This window comes from Nesoenas mayeri (genome assembly GCF_963082525.1).
Source record: "Nesoenas mayeri genome assembly, chromosome: 3".
Classification (NCBI taxonomy): domain Eukaryota; kingdom Metazoa; phylum Chordata; class Aves; order Columbiformes; family Columbidae; genus Nesoenas; species Nesoenas mayeri.
In genome coordinates this window covers 93,186,979-93,203,227 of record NC_137544.1, presented here as the reverse complement: position 1 = coordinate 93,203,227, position 16,249 = coordinate 93,186,979, and the positions used below count along the sequence as shown (strand labels likewise).

The 16,249-nt window shown below is 39.5% G+C and overlaps 1 protein-coding gene across 1 annotated transcript in view; it reads right to left on the bottom strand.

The window, feature by feature from the left end:
- The window catches only part of THADA (THADA armadillo repeat containing), a gene marked incomplete at its 3' end in the record, with an annotated part of 165,811 nt that overhangs the window by 119,351 nt on the left and 30,211 nt on the right, over positions 1-16,249 (bottom strand). Inside the window, exons 23-26 of the mRNA XM_080341089.1 lie at positions 14,459-14,591; positions 11,568-11,678; positions 10,324-10,446; positions 9,544-9,635 (exon numbers count right to left, since the gene is read on the bottom strand). Coding sequence (XP_080197215.1) covers positions 9,544-9,635; positions 10,324-10,446; positions 11,568-11,678; positions 14,459-14,591 — 459 coding nt within the window. The remainder of the gene's footprint in view (positions 1-9,543; positions 9,636-10,323; positions 10,447-11,567; positions 11,679-14,458; positions 14,592-16,249) is intronic.

Here is a 16,249-nt window from a genome sequence, read left to right as displayed (position 1 = left end):
TCAAGAGATACGCATATATCTCCAGAAAATCTTCAAGAACTCTCTTCAACCACTTCCTATATAACTATTATCTTCAAAACCCTGCCATAAATTTAGCACTGTAATTCTACCTCCAAACAACCCACACACTTTCTGTCTGGGACTATTTTTTAAGAGTAACTGCTTCTTACTTAGTATGGTGAAGTTAATGAACGCGTGATGTGTACATTACACATGGAACAAAACTGAGTAATTGTATCAGCTCATACTGATGAAAACTTTTATCACTACAGCAGGAACAAAATCATCTACTCATGTAGTTAGGTTTAGAGTAATTTTTGTTTTATTGAATGCACTTTACTTACTTGGTAGAAAGAAGCATTAACATTATGCCCCTAATTTATTTAAAACAAGTGAATGGACTGAAGTTACCTCAAGCCAGCACATCTATTTTTAGGATGTTTGACTTTGGGCAAACTTTCATTCAGGTCACTTTACCATGTTCATCTTCCTATTTTCTGGCTCTGACTTCAGACAGAGTGTTATGAAGATCCTCCCTGTTCAGGAGAGCATAGATACACATTTGCACACCAGTGCATTAAGTGTGTGTTTAGGTCTCAGAGGTTTGATCTGGATTTATGTGGGTTAATGTTTTTCTTACTCTGTATATACAAAATAAAACCTTGAAGTAAAAATAGTTCTCTGGATTTTAGGTATTTCAGACAGATAAACACATTGCATTCCCAAAAATCAGGAGAAACCATATAGACACAGAGCATCCTCAGCCTCAAGGAGAACAGTCTCTATTTTCTGCTGCAAGGGATTTTAGATAGTTTTAGATTAGATTTGTAAAACAAACAGAACTCAAGTAATAGCACAGAGGGAAACATTTCTTTAGAAGCTTGTTTTCAATTTGCGTCTGTTTCTGCACAAAACTTTCATAAATTTTACCTGCGATTCATGAGTTAATAGCACCTTATAATCATTATTCCTATTCTAAAGGTGCTTGGAAATAGGACTCCTATTCAAAATCATGTTTAAACAAGCATATTGTTATTGAACTATTAATCAGTAAAAACTGTAACAGTTATCTGAGTCAGCCTGAACTTTTGCATGTTTTCTTGAGACAGTCCTGAGATTAAGTCTTCTAAATCTGTCAAAGTCAATTAAAAAAAAAGAGCCAGAACATTAAAAACAAAGAAGTTGAGCAAAATAAAAGTGGCCTATTTTTGGCATACAGAAGGGGGAGGGATTTCTTTCTAACAAAAACAACCCCCTCACAAGACCATGTACTGTACCAAGTCCTTAATAACTACTTTGCAAGCATTCACTGGGACAGCTAAGGGGGCACAGAGGGAACAGGCTACAAAACGTGGCACAGAAGGAGCTACAGGAAAAAGACACGGGGCATTTAAATGGTTCAGTCATCTTGTGAAACCTCACTGTCACTGACCCAGTGTTTCAACTGAAGAGCTGCAACAGCACGAGGTTGCCAGACAAAACCCATTAGGGAATCAGTAACACAATCCAGGATAAACCAATCCCAGCCCTTCCCTCCACAGTACGCTGTCCAAGAGGCTCAGAGCTCAGAGGCCAGTTTTGTGAACCAGATCACACACGCTTTGTCCTGTGGGAGCCAGCAAAAGAGGCTCCGCACACTGCCGTCCCACCTGCGGACCTGTCGCTGCCCTCAGCATCCTCACATGTGTAGCTGGATCTCACCTACCACCAGGACTTCTGCCAGTGGGGTGTCTCCAAGTCCACACTGAGCGTTCATGGGCTGGAGTCAACCTGGGTATCACCTCTAGGGACACGCTCCTCAGGGCTATCCGATTTTACAACACTGATGTGCCATTACAGCTTGACCATGTTAGTGTCACCAAAATTTCTTCCAGCTGATTCCAAAATACTATTGGCCGCTCCTCTGTGGACAACAAAGACCCAGCTCAGAAGTCCTATCAGAGCCCAGTATGATGCACTGAAAAAATCTAATGAAGTTGCTGTTAAGACCGACAAAACATCATTGATGTAAGACAGATGTTTCACCTGTTAAGTTAGAAATATTGGAAGTGTTAGTCTGCCAGATGTGGAACGTTCAATAAGAATGATGTACTTTAGATGTACTTTAGGTACTTTAAGCTGCAACCCTAAAGCAGCTTAGTGAAGAGGAAGATAATACTGGAATCATTTAATTGCGGGACAATATTATGAAAACTGAGGTTTGCATTGGAACAGCCAATTTGCAGTATCTTCCTCTAACTCTTCACAGTGTAAAATGAAATTATTTATGGTTTTAAACCCTTCAGTATTCATACAGAACCTTAACGTTAAAGAAAAAGTACATGTCAATTCAGGAGGAAAGAAAGGCAACTTAAGCATTTTTAAAAGTTAACTTGGTTTTACTCAGTGACCTTCAAACGTACAAGCAGCCACTTACTGAGAAGTGCTGAACACTCAACTTGCAATAGAAACAAAAGCAGAGGGCAGTCATGCATGTTGACTGCCTCACAGCCAAGTATGCATCTTCAAAACCTGTTCATACATACATAGTGTTCATCTTACTATAAGTCGAAAGATAAGTTTCTCCTTTCCAAGTGCTTGAAGTTATTGGCAGTCATTAACATTTACGGATTGCTATCAATGAAAATAAAGACTTCAAGAAATACTTAGTAGATGGCAATTAAAGTTATTCCTTTCTTTTCAGATATATCTAAAACAGCACTGAGAATATGGCAGTATTCATACTCAATTTCCTAAGAGCATAACTCCACAGAAAACATGTGTTCACAGTTAAGTATTTTTCTGCATGTGTTTTCCCTTCATTAGAGTCTAAAAAAATAGGAACTACCCGCCCCTCAGAAACATAAATATATACACCAGTTACTTAATGTAAAAATAACCAGGTTCCACTGTACCATTTCAGTCTTGCTTAAAAAAATGCTTTTTAATCAAAGAGTTGAAGCTTTTCCTTCCTGGAACCTCCTCCAGCAAGGTGAGAAGCTAAGGGAATCCCCCCCACCATCCTTTCTTTTACCCTCAGCCACTACCTGAGGCTATTGTTTAATCTTTCTGAGGACTTTGCAACGTTTATATTCCAACTCAAAAAATTCCAGTTTCAGACAAGCCAGGATGATCCTTTATTATTTTAAAGACTAAAGTTTGTCCTAAGTCAAATGGGAAGTTACCTCAAAGGCAATTTCTGATCATGCTCATCCCTTGTCTAGTGACCAAGCAATAGCAGCTTTAATCAGTCCTAGACTACAGACCAAAAAGGTCTCTGATGTGTGTGTGGGCACAGCACTGGACTGCAGATCAGTGGTCTGGACTCCAGTGTTATACATGGCATCATAGAATTGTTTAGGTTGGAAAAGACTCTTAAGATCATCAGGTCCAACCATTAACACTGTCAAGTCCATCACTAAACATCCCTAAGCACCACATCTACACATCCTGAAATCCCTCCATGTTTGGTGACTCCACCACTTCACTGGGCAGCCTGTTCCATTCCCTGACAACTCTTTCCATGAAGAATTTTTTCCTAATATCCAATCTAAGCCTGCCTTGGTGCAACTTAAGGCCCTTTCCTCTCCTTGTATCACTTAATACTCGGGAGAAGAGACCAACACCCTCCATGCTCCAACCTCTTTTCAGGTAGTTGTAGAGAGTGATAAGGTCTCAGCCTCCTCTTCTCCAGGCTGAACAGCCCCAGTTCCCTCAGCTGCTCCTCATCAGACTTGTGCTCCAGAACCCTCACCAGTCTCATCACCCTCTGAACTCAATCCAGCACCTCAGTGTCTCTCCTGTAGTGAGAGGCCCAAAACTGAACACAGGATTCAAGCCGGGGCCTCACCAGCACTGAGTATCATGGCAAAATCACTTCTCTAGTCCTGCTGGCCATACTATTTCTGATACAAGCCAGGATGCTGTTGGCCTTTTCAGCCACCTGGGCACACTGCTGGCTCATATGCAGAGCACTGTCAATCAAGACCCCCATGTCCTTTTCCACCAGGCAGCATACAAATGCGTATATAGATGTGTGTGTGTACATGAATTTAGGTGAAAGTGTCACTAGTACTACTGTAACTGTACATTTAGGCAGAATTCCTCGACGATGAGAAATTTAATTACATTTCAAAATTAATTTCAGTTATCTTTATATGTAACTTACTTTGATTTTCATGTACACATATGCATTACCTATCACAATTTATATTTCATTTTATTTTTAAAATCTCTTCATCTCAAGACACCATAATTTTTCATGTGATGAATACTCATGCTCAACTAGAGCAAACATTTACTTTAGAAGATTTGCAATCCGCAGCAACGCCAACCGAAAAAAAAAATATCCAAGGAAAACACAGAATTATTAAGTATACATTACACTCCAGCGTTTTGAAAAGTGTGCAGAATCAGCAAACCTACACTGTATGTAGGCTGACTGCTCAAGAAAATGAAATGGTTATTTAATCAAAGCATGAGAGGCAGAACTCATCAGCCTACAGAACCCACTGCCATTCAAAGCCCAACTTCAATCAATGTGGATTACACCGAGCGTCATACTCGGGTCTTCACCATGAACCTCAGAGCAGTGCTTCCAGGGCAGCCAGTGGAAAGCACACCTGTACTTTGTATTTATGTGGCGAGAATTTCATTCCAAGCCTTGTAGATTTGAAATTATCATAATATTTAAGGAAATTATATTCCCAAATCAAATATACCAAAAAAAAAAAAAAAAGTCCCCCTACAGGTAAGCGTTAACAGGACCATTTTTTAAATGTCAGTTATCTGGAATTTGAAGTATCATTTAGTCAAATACTCACACACTTAGAGCAGCATTAGTTGTTTTCATACCATCTCTCTCAGAAAGAGAGCCCAGATAAAACTTGTTTCTAATTTTCTTTTCACTACAAAGAGAAAGCTCAACCTGTATAGTCACATGGACCACTGTAAATAGTCTTCTATTGCTTCTACTTGCAAGAGCTGCACTAAGTTGTTGTTTTTCAAGTATTAATTTTCCAATTCATTATTTTCTTGTCCATGCTGAAATTAAAAAGATGCATCAATATTTAATGAAAACGGGATATGATTGCATCTCCTGTAGAGCATGATGTAGAGTAGTCCCTTCAAGTTTCCAGTGAACCCTTAAGGGAGAAGTCTGGCATGAGCCCAGCATTCTGCTCAAGAAATCCCTTTCCTTCCTTGCCCCAGTTTTCCCCTCCTCAGTTGTGCCAACACAGCTGCTGATGCACACACGGTGCAGATAACCCCAGAACAGCCCCACCACCAAGGGAACCAGCACGACCAAGCAGCAGAAGCCACAATATGTAGTTCATAATTTCTTCAACCTGTGTCTCCTCAAACTGCAGACCAAGTTTTCAGTGTTGCCTTCTCCTCAGATTGAAGTAGACAGCTCTGGCTGACCTTCCTGATGCTCTTTCAATGATTCCAAAGCCCAGCTCAACACACCTTCTTGCCTCTGCAATCCAGTAGGGATGGCCACCGCAGATATAACTTAAAATGTCTCTCAGCAGAATTAGGCATGCCCTCACTTGATTTGTCACAGAGTCACTGGGCCCTTTCATGCAGCTGTTCTACTGCAAACACCCAAAATGGCACAAGAAGGTTGGGATGGGGCAGCAGAGAAATCAAAACAAAAACCCAAACCCATGACCACAAGCCAGCACTGTGCCCTTGTGGCCAGGAAGGCCAATGGCATCCTGGGGTGTATAAGAAGAGGGGTGGTTAGTAGGTCCAGAGAGGTTCTCCTTCCCCTCTACTCTGCCCTGGTGAGACCACACCTGGAATATTTTGTCCAGTTCTGGGCCCCTCAGTTCCAGAAGGACAGGGAACTGCTGGAGAGAGTCCAGCGCAGGGCAACAAAGATGATGAAGGGAGTGGAGCATCTCCCTTATGAGGAAAGGCTGAGGGAGCTGGGGCTCTTTAGCTTGGAGAAGAGGAGACTGAGGGGTGACATCATTTATGTTTATAAATATGCAAAGGGTGAGTGTCACGAGGATGGAGCCAGGATCTTCTCGGTGACATCCAACGGTAGGACAAGGGGCAATGGGTTCAAACTGGAACACAAGAGGTTCCACTTAAATTTGAGAAGAAACTTCTTCTCAGTGAGGGTGCCAGAGCACTGGAACAGGCTGCCCAGGGAGGTTGTGGAGTCTCCTTCTCTGGAGACATTCAAAACCCACCTGGACACATTCCTGTGTAACCTCATCTGGGTGTTCCTGCTCTGGCAGGGGGATTGGACTGGATGATCTTCTGAGGTCCTTTCCAATCCCTGACATTCTGTGATTCTTTCACATATCCCTTGCGGAGGAGGGAAACAAAACACCACAACCACCACCACGAACAGGTTACTGATCATACACAGATTGTAGTTAATTCAGTCATTCAATCCAGTGCTTCACAACTCATCAAGACCATCAAATAATAGACAACCACTGTGCTGTCACTAAATCAACACCCCAGCTGCGTGGCAATTATAATGTACAAAATTAACATGAATAGGGAATGAAATGTAACATCAGCAGACTTAGAACAGCAAAAGATGTGATAGGCTATAATTTCCGTATAGAGGATGGAGATAAGAGAAAAAGAAGAAAAAGGAAATGTAACACAAAGCATATTAAAGTAACACAGCAGTGGAGTTAAGTTGCTAGGACCGTTCCAACAAAGCTTTCTTCTGGAGAACTACACAAACTCTCCCCCAGTCCAACTGTATCAGTTTCACAGGATCTCTTATTGAGAAAACAACCAGAAAGTCCACCCCTTTTTAGACAGATGCCTAGAATAGCCCAGCAGTAAGGTATCTCCACACTGGAGCTGGAGAAACAGATATAAACCCCTAGTCTAAAGTCAGGCAAACCAGAAACCTATGCAAAGTCCTAATGGCAGCATCAGGGAGTGGGTCTGTGTTTCTGTCCACAGGCAGACTGGCCCTTAACAGAACATACTGCAGACAACAGAACATGCAGCTCAAACACAGGTGACTTTCACACAAGGTCCTATAGACTCAAGTTGCTAAAATGCTAGTGGTTTTAAAGTAAACTGACAGATTTAAAAGTGGGGAAAAAAATGACTTGGTTTTAATATGTGAATTCTGTTCTGGCAAAACACTAAACAAACCAAGTTTAGAGCTCTGGAAGAGAAGTGCCCAAGCACAGCTGCACCTCAGGTACTTGGTACTGAGCTGTGCAGCAACGGTGACACCTCGTGGTGCCAAACCCCGAAAACACAGACCTCTTCCCAAACACAACCTACCTTAAACCCTGGGGCGAGGTTCAGAGAAAGGGCCTTTGCAAGCAAAACAGCCCAACAACCTCTAGATCAGCAGTATCAAACTAATTTTCACCAGCAGCCACATCAGCCTCACAGTTACCTTCAAAGGGCCAAATGTAATTTTAGGGCTGTATAAACGTACGAGTAGTTACGTTTACACATTCCTAAAATTATATCCGGCCTTTTGAAGGCAACAGCGAGGTTCATGCGGCCCCCAGTGAAAATTAGTTTGACACCCATCCTAATCCAGTATCTCCTGTAGAGACAGAAGTCAGACTTGATGTCAGTCACCGCCCCTGTTTTCATACCTTCTGTCTCTCACTGACCTGTCTTAAGAAGTGTTTTCCCATTCCTGTTTCATGGTATTGACAAGTACAGATGGGAAACGGTAGAAGTGACTACGTACAACATCTAATGCAAAATTACTAAACAACTAGAGGAAGAAAAAGAAGATAGTCCAGCTTTAACATCTTTTGGCCAAAATGACTACAAAGAAATTACTCTAAACAAAAAGCTTCAGAGAAGCAAGTCAACAGTGCCAGTTACATAAAAATTAATATTGTTTTTAATTAATTCAATTCAACTATGTAGACGTTTACGTTCCTTCATTCTGGTATCTCCCATCCCCAACAGATGCTCAAAAGCATTACTTTCTGCAACTCCACAAACACAAATCTCAGATAACGTTACTCATCACACTGCACATATTTGAGAAGTCAGTTTGCCTTCTCATTGCAGGGATTTGTGTGTAATTCTTCCATAGGATACAAGCATAAAAAAAGCTGAGGTACATATCTCTTTCAATAACTGCTCAATATTAAATTTTTAAAAATTAAAAAAAAAAAACCAAACCACAATGCAAACTAAATACGCACACAAAACACAGCACACAAACCCGAACTTTAGATGCTGTTTCAGAAACAAAGTGAGAAGGCAAGAAACAGCTTTATTGCTCTGCTTGGATTTCAGGGGTTATGGGAGTGAATTCCAGGTTCTAGTGAGACGTGAGTTGGGTTTATGACAAAGCAGGGATCTTTTCATGCAGTAGGGGAGATGACATTTCAAACTGGTTTGGGGCACAAGAGTTATTTTCTAAGGGAAATCTCCCTCCAAGCTCCCATCTGTATTTCTTCCTCACATTCATACATGCATAGTAACTAATTTTTCAAGTGACACCTAAAATAAATGAAGTATTTCAAACAGCTAAAATGGCACCTATCTATCACCTAAAAGATGAAAGACAAGTATCAACCCAGGATATTTAGTTTCTCATAATGTGCATGAAAATTATATCAGCTACATAGATCAACACTAAGGAATCACTGTATAATGAATAAAAAAAAAAAGTGGAATTTTTGAAGGTAAATTCTAACAACTGTCTTATTTCAGAAATTGCATACTTTGTCCATGATTTGAAATGGTTACCATAATATCCATAGCATGACCACTCTATGGCCCCACAGATGCACCCAGGAGTGTTTTTTAATGAGTTTATTCTGCATCCTGAGCTACTTTTACATCCCTTCAAGTGCAGAACCTCATCTACAGAGCCCAGGGCATGGGCACGCTCCATTTGCTGCAGCAGCTAAAGGAAGGGGCTGAAGGCCAAAGAAAACACGGAGGTGCTTGTGCACTAACTGGAGAGTGCAGAGAAACAGGAATGCTCAGGACTGGGAGTTTTAAGAGTCGGGGAGAACTGGTTTTACATAAGAAAGTGAAATAGTACAGGATTTGGAGCAGGACTATAGAGTTCAAGGGGAAAATCCCTTGGAAGAGAAGCTTCACAAGGAAGAGACATGAACGAGGGACAGGGTGTATTAAGAGTAAGGAAACTAAAGGGAGGGCGGGGGGGGGAAATCTCAAATTCATGGGGGTGAAATTAACTCCAGGCCTGCTATAGAGGTAACAGAACATGCGACACATGTGTCCATTGCCCCTCTTCTTCTTTAGCCCCTTCTCTTTGCTGGCAGGAACACTAGGGCCAGTTTGTGACCACAAGAGACACTGGGCATTCAGATGGGCTGCTGGTACAAAAACCTCTCAGCAACATTCCCCTTCTGTGAAACTGCACAAGTACAAATTAACTCTCAGTGCTTGACAGCAGATATTTTTGGCCCTATTGCTTATTTCTTGGCAGCAAAGTTTAAGCAAAGCTAGATGTTTTTGTAACATCATGATTCAAATATATCCATAAAGCAAGCAACATTTTCAAATTGTTGTTGGCTAAGGCCATGTTTTGCAAACTTATAATTGGTAACAAGCGAAGCTTACCTATTTTTTTTGGAATTTTCATCTTTCCCTCTTTTAACCCCAAAAATTCTTGTAATCAGAGCACTAAAAAGAAGTGTAGATGAATTTCTTACCTAAAGGAAAAAGAACACAAACTATGTTTTAATAATACCGTTGAAATGTACCAATAATTTTTTTAAATACAGCCACTACTGCACAGTCAAAAAGAACAACACTAGCATGAAGGACAGAGCAAGCCTACCGTTCAAGAGGTGAGCAAACAGAACTAATTCAGAGCATCTTTCCTCTTAATCGAGAGGGCACTAACAAGAAATTCAGATTATTTGGAGATGTCCATTTTTAATGGATACATCCAGATTTGTAGTGGTCCAGAGCATTCACCATTATCCATGGTAGATCGTGAAATGCTCAACCTCAATACGTGACATGGAATACTTTCTTTTATTGAAAAGCAAATTAACCGAGAGAAAGAATGTAAATGCACTCCTGACTATAACAGCTAGGTGCACTAACTCAAATTTTAACCACCAGATCTATTTTCATCTATAAGATAACTCTTGTCCCTATTTTTTGTCCATGTCAGCATTTCACAGGACAGAAAAATGAAACGAAAACAAAACACATGACCAAGACTGACTTTTTTGCAGGTCTACATTATTCTGTATTATACCTTAAAATTCAACAATATGTAACATTCCAGAAATCAAGGTACTGCCATTTATAAACATGACCAAAGCTTCACTGAATAGAACTGCTCTATTTCATGTTACATTAGAGAAACAAAATTAAGAATTAACTTACTGCCCAGACAGGTGACATAAAACCTAAAATTGCTGCTTGCATTCCATCTGCAACATAAGGCATGATGTTTTCACCTAAACGTGTATCCCTAAACAGTGCTCGAAGGATATTTAAAGCATGAACCTGTGGGGGTAGAAGAAATAGAAGAAATATATATATAGTAGTTAGGAAATATCTTCAACTTAATGTATGTTAATTATAGCAATGAACATGCGAAACAAAAATAACCCAGATGCACATTTACACCACTTTATTTCCATATTAAACACCAGAATACAGCTATTAAAAATACATTAAAATGGTGCAGCAGTAAACACTGCTAAAACCAATTACAGTTTAAAAATATATTCCTCTAACAAGTCAGCCCAGGCAATGCCAGAAAAGACCAGCATACTTTTTTCCTTAGCTTATCAGGGCTGTAAAAATAACTTTCAAAGTTCGAAATCATCTTTTCCAACATTCTTGACATGCTGTAGATACTGTAAGAAAAAATAAACTACAACTCACAGGAGGACAATATTAAGCCAAAACTGACAGCCAGGCTTGCTTCACCATATGGAGCATTTTCTGCTCTTTCTCTACTCTCTGTAGGGGAAGGTGGTAATCTGTACAGCTTCACGGGCTTTGACAAGGCTTCATAAATTTATACCAGCAGAAGATCTGGCAGAGCCATTAGAACATACTTCTATGTATTGTCAACAAATTATGGTTTGCATTTACAAACAGAAAGATTAAGTATTTGATAACAACGTTATGAAGATAAAGCTCTTGACTTGAAAATAATTTTTTAATGCATTCTAAATGTATATCTTTAAGTTCTAGAAGTTACTAAGTATGCATAAAATCACTTTTCATATAATATTTTACTGCATACAATATGATTAATGCAACATATTCTAAATGTAAACAAATACTTGCTTGTTCATTTCCTTGTAAAAAGGAAATTACCTTTTTGTTTAGAAATATACGACAGGAAGTAAGCTGATCATGTAAATTCAAAATGAATAGGACTATATTTGCTGGACCAAAAAAACAACTGAAATTATGCCCAATCTCTTTTTAGTATCTTACGCACTTGCAAATTCCAGTGACTCCAAAACCTTTGCACATGTAAACATTTTAAAATCTAGCTACAGATAATATAAACAAAGTATCCTTATTAAAACACACACACAAATTTCCTTAACTGAAGCAACATAAAGACTTTTTTGACATTCGCCTTCTGATGAGACGCTGTATTTTACCTGTGGAATTACAGTGGATGGTTCATTCAAAGGTGCAGCTAAAGATATCAATTCTTTCATTGTCATTTTCAGCAAATCTGTTTTCTTCTTTGGTTCTGAAGCTAACAAAGCCTACAGAAAGAAAAAATAAAAAAAACAACCACCATGGGTGTTTCTAGTCATTTTTCTTTACTACCAGTTCTGCTCCGTATCCCTATATTTACCATATGGCAGCCTACCTTCTGACCATACATAAGGACTAAAGAAAAACTTGCAAAAGGCAAGTTTCTGTTTTAACTCTTAGTTTGTTCAAAGCCTCTTAGCATTCAACATTTCAGTAAGAAAACTTTGCTCATGCACTATCCATCTGCCTAAGAAAATTTGCTTGCATGTAATAGATAATATATCACACACCAAAAAAAATCATAATATTTATTATAGTGAAAGTATCTGCCATTTATACATACTTACATTTCCCAGTATGCACATATTTTTAGTTTAATAACATACATATTTAAGATGACATGGGCTGACCAAAGAATAAATAGTGGTTTGCAAACTAGGATTAAAAAAGCAGCACACTTTTAAAAGGAGGGAAGAGATGCATCAATCTCCAACAGTAGTTCAATGGGTAGGTCACCCAGCTGAGATGAAAAAATTCAGCACTGGAGTTAAAACAATCTTTCTGACTAGTAGCACTTGTTGAATTTGTCCAACTTGGAACAAATGGGCAATCACACGTCTCTTGTTTCTAATAAAAAATTATTATCCATTTGTGTTTTAGGGCCCAGAGTCTGTTTGGTATCACTTCAAGTAAGATATTTAATAGCACTTTACATCACATATGAACAACTAAACCATCAACTGGAAGTCAAATGAAGTACAGAGTTTAGGCAGAAACCCAGAAGTAGTCACTATCAGTTTATCGGTATCTTTAATGATGGGAGAAAGAGAAGGAAGGGAAAATAAAATAAAGTATTCATTAAGTATAAAATAAAGGAGAATGAACTGAAGACTAAAGTTTCGTACCCGAAAAAGGTTAAAGCTGTAACTAGTATTTTCCCACCATTTCCTCATCCACTAATTGAGGCTCTTAACGTTGTATTATTAACATTAGGTAATAATATTTCTATTTTAAATAGGTCATTTAAAATGCTCATAACCTTAAAAACTACATATTATCATTAAAACAGATGTGTTTTAGTAAAACAAGAATAAATGTCACAGGAAGCAGATGGCAAAGAGACCACACCGAGTCTCGATTTTATGCATTAATAAAATAACCTTATTACAGTACTGTTAGGATATGCATTACCACTTGTATTTTAATTATCTAAACGTAACATGCTATTTAAGGCTTAATTCATTTTACTGAGTGCTACAGGCACATTCAGAACTACAGCCAAAGAACACTGTCGCCTCTCTTTACAATAAAATTACGATTCAAAAATAGATTATTTCAGAGTAATCCCAATGTTCATTTCAAACCTCCTCATTAATTGACTAGACTAACTTTGCGCTCTTCCAGAGCTGTCAAAATAGAAGCATCTGACCCGTTTATCCAAACAGCTATGGCACAGCGCAAGCTTTGCCATATGGCCTCAGTAATGTAGGCCAACTGCAGACTACACACATTTTCTGCAATGGGATCCCACTGGGTCCACTTAGTCCTCACACCAGACAGCGTAACACTCTCAGGATTAACGTGAGTTGACGCCCACTGGATTCGACTTCTGTGGTGCGAGTGGGGAAACCAAAAACCCATCACCAAATTTGTCTTGCAGGCAACTTTCGAAAATAAATGGGAAAGAACCTTAACTGCTGAAAGTGAAATAGAAAAGCCTCTCTAAAACCAGTGCCCTACTTCTGATCTCTGCGGCCAGGCACGCACACACTTAGCAAAGCCAGGAGCAGGCTGTGAGCGACACAAGAGAGGTCAGACAGAAGCAGGCTGCCTCAACTTTCTCAGGGTGAACTCAGAATGGAAAACAAGCAAGATGAATTATCCTGGCAGGGAGAACTTGCTCCCAGCAGCCCCACAGATTCTTGGAACGTGCTTGAGACTATACTCCAGTGAGTGGAGAAAGCTACAAATCGTGTAGTTCATCTTGGACTCCTGTCTTAGAAAACTGGTTGGAAATGAAAATGACGGAAATTAATTTAGGGAAAAGCAGTCACAGCTGCTTTAATGAATGAAAACAGGTAAATGTAATTTGCAGGAGCAACTCTACAGCAACTAAGCCCAGGAGGCTGCAGACGAGCTGCTGCAGAGCACTGCAAGGCACATGGTTCCAGCAGAGATGAAACCAGCCCAGGATCAGCCATCAGTTCTGAGCTCAGCAGAAGCCAGAGGCTGGGACATGTGGAGCTGAGGGTACCATGGGGAGACCGCCGGAGTGCGGTCCCATACGCACCTAGTCATTCACTACACACCCATCAGAGTGACTGTTACTTGATCCTGCTTTATTGTTGTTGAGGGGGCCTCCCAATGTCTTTGCAGTGTTTTCTAGGCCACCACTTCACAATTCTGTGAGGGTCTGTTCATATTTTATCACCTTCCCACTTTGCATGGAAGAACCATAGAGTTACATGGTTAACACAGCCTTACTTAATCTGTGAATTAATTTATTAATTTGCCAGAATTATTACAGTGGCCACACAGAGCCTAAGCTTGGTCCTCTGAGACGCTATTCAAACCTACCTCAAGCATCAACAGAGCTGCAGCGCTAAACAGCGTGAAACATGGTTTAATTATATGTGGCTTCTTGATTGCGCAACGACCATAAAAATCTGTATTAAAAAAGCAACTGTTTGACCAAAGTGGTTGAAGTAAGAAAAATGCATAAGTAGATACACCAGAAAGAACATAAAAAAAAAAATTAAAAGTCAGAGGTAATAATATTAGTTGGTACCTGGATATAGAATGGAATTCCTGCACTCCGTCTGGTTGCACATAATGTAGACGAAGGATCACAAGATTTGATTTCTTCTAACACACTGCTTAGCCACTCCTCTGGCATCTTGTGCAGACTCTCACTGTTACACCTACATGAAACAATCCACAAGAAACATGAAACAAATACCTAAGAAACTAGGACAGAGTCAAAGAAAGCAATTAGTGACTTTAAGAAACATTTCTTACTTTATGAGAACATCTCCAAGCATATACACTGATTTTTAAGAAACAAGACAAATTTAAAAAGGAATTGTACATTTTTCCAATGTTGGTACAAATTACATTAACCCCACTTTAAGTGCCACTAGGGAAAGATATTTCACCGAACAGAAAACAATATTCTGTCCGTCAGGAGTGCAACCATTCTCTTCTGCCAAGAGCTATTACCATGTTATGGGGAGGGAAACAAAGACATATGCACATCAGTCACTGTGTAGGAAGTGACACTTCACAAATTCATATCTTTGTTGCCACAGAGCAGCTGATGCATGAACTTTATGTTAAGTAATATATACAATTATGTTTATAACTATATGAAACAAAACTGAAGCCCATCACAGCAAGTACGTATTATGTAAACATCCCTGCAAAACACAGCGCAGCAGAAGGAATGAATAACAAGACATATCACTGTTTTTGAAATACTGTGTCAGTCAAACTTTTGATAAAGTACCTGCATTGCTCTCCTATCATCAAATACTCCTCCTCTGCAGTTATACAACTCAGTGTTGCCTGAAAGCAAAGGACTTGCAAGGACAAGGAGAATTCAAGTCTACTTCAAGTGCTAGTGCTGATCAGTTCAATGAAATGTACATCCAGGGTGCAAGAGCAGCTCATTAATCCTAAGCCAATGTTCCAAGAGGATCATTCATTGTTACGAAAATTTCTATTAACAGGACATTGTTATTAAAACCTGTCACACTGGTTCAACACGTGATTCAGAGGAGAATTAATCACTGTGGGCAACACAACTGCAATTATCTCAACCACGTAGGACTTGCCTTACCTAAAAATATAAACTATAATTAAGTACATGATTAAGTAGTGAGACCCTGCAGGAAGACTACACAAAAGTTTTCTACCTAGGTGACTGAAATTAAGAAGTTAAAAGAACAACTAAAAGGCAGCAGCTACTAATCAGAAAAACAAAATCTAATGGAAGGTCTAAATCTACTCTCTCCTTCTTTAATCTCCTCTTACTAAACTAAGAATTTAGGTAGGCTAATAACCTGATACTGAAGAACAAATGAGGCTTTAATCTATAGTGAAACCCTCCTTTCCTTATTTTACAAAATAAACAGAAAATTAATAATGCAGAAAACAGAGGTCACAGGAAGTGCCAACAGGTCAGCAGAAGACACAGTAGACCTCATACTCTTCAGTAATTCCCTTAGGATTTCCACCAGAGATTTTCTACACTGCTGCTAGGCTGCCTTCTCATTTTTTAACAGCAGTACCCCTTCAAAACAGCAGACAGGATGCAAACCATCAGTCCAAAGAGAAAGACTGTTTCATCAGGGTACGTCACCCTATACCACAGCATAAAAGAAAGGCACTTTCTGCCCCAAGCCTGTGACAGAAGCAATCAAATTAATTTGGAAACTAACAGCAAGTTATCTTTTCTTTGACTTTTCTATTTCTGTGGCTGATAATTGCTACACCTGCTTACTTCCATGACACATCCTCTACTTGCTTTTGGGTACACAAGGAGGATACAATTCTAGGGTTGAGGCCACACAAAACTTGT